General features: G+C 57.0%; 1 protein-coding gene across 1 annotated transcript in view; it reads right to left on the bottom strand.

Annotated features, from left to right (window-relative positions):
- Positions 1-898, bottom strand: part of SERINC2 (serine incorporator 2) — a 35,270-nt gene extending 34,372 nt beyond the window's left edge. The window contains exon 1 of the mRNA XM_019512128.1: positions 843-898. Within this exon, the coding sequence (XP_019367673.1) occupies positions 843-881 (39 nt within the window). The 5' untranslated portion in view covers positions 882-898. The remainder of the gene's footprint in view (positions 1-842) is intronic.
- Positions 899-904: the final 6 nt, after the last annotated feature.

A 904-nucleotide genomic window follows, 5' to 3' on the forward strand; every position in this document is an offset into this window, starting at 1 on the left:
GTGTGTGTGTGTGTGTGTGTGTGTGTGTGTGTGTGTGTGCGCGCCTTCTCTCTCCATTTTACGTGCCTTAAGGGGTGAAGGTGTGCATGCATGCTTGTGTGCGTGTGTACCTTCTCTCTTTCACAATGTTGTGTGCCTTAAGGGTGGGGGGTGTATGTGCCTACATTCTGTCTCTCACAATTTTATGTGCCTTAAAGGGGGTGTGTGTGGGTACGGGTGTGCGTGCATCTCAATCCATCACAGTTTTATGTGCCTTAAAGTGTAATATTATTGAGCGGCTTTTTTAAGACGCCGCCATATAAAAAAATGTAATGCTTCCTTTGAATCCAAAAGTCCTAGTCAAAGGCTGTTCTGATAAACAGCTTCCTTGCGGGGTACAAAGCTGGACGGACGGACAGACACACGCGCACGTCATGAAAAGAAGCAGCGTCTGGTGCTACAGGCAGAGGGGGACAAGGCAGACAAGTTGCTCTACGAACCAACCCCCCGTCCCATTTTCAAAGCAAGCGCTGACCTGACCCGGGAGAACTACCCAGCCCACACAAGAGACCAGCTTCACCCCACGAACCTGGGCTCCCTACCCGCCACCCCCCGCCAGGCTTCACGGGCACACCAGGCGCCAGGCCCGTGGTCCCCAGCTCCTCGGTACTGGCTCTGCCTGTCCAGGGCGCTGGGAAGAGTGTCGAGGAAGGCGCACAACTGAAAGTTTCCGAGCCGGCTGTCAAAAGCGGCGCCAGGAGGAAGCCCCGAGCCTGGCTTGCTACAAGTTGCAAGCTGAAGGGGAGCGGGGCGAGGGGAGAAGAGAGAGCGGGGGAAAGGGGCGCTGAGAAAGAGGCACTCACACAGCTGAGGAGGGAGCACACCCCCAGGCAGGCCCCCATGCTGCTGCCGCCGCCGCCGCCGC

This window comes from Gavialis gangeticus, unplaced genomic scaffold (genome assembly GCF_001723915.1).
Source record: "Gavialis gangeticus isolate Ggan-Ray unplaced genomic scaffold, GavGan_comp1, whole genome shotgun sequence".
NCBI classification, from domain to species: domain Eukaryota; kingdom Metazoa; phylum Chordata; order Crocodylia; family Gavialidae; genus Gavialis; species Gavialis gangeticus.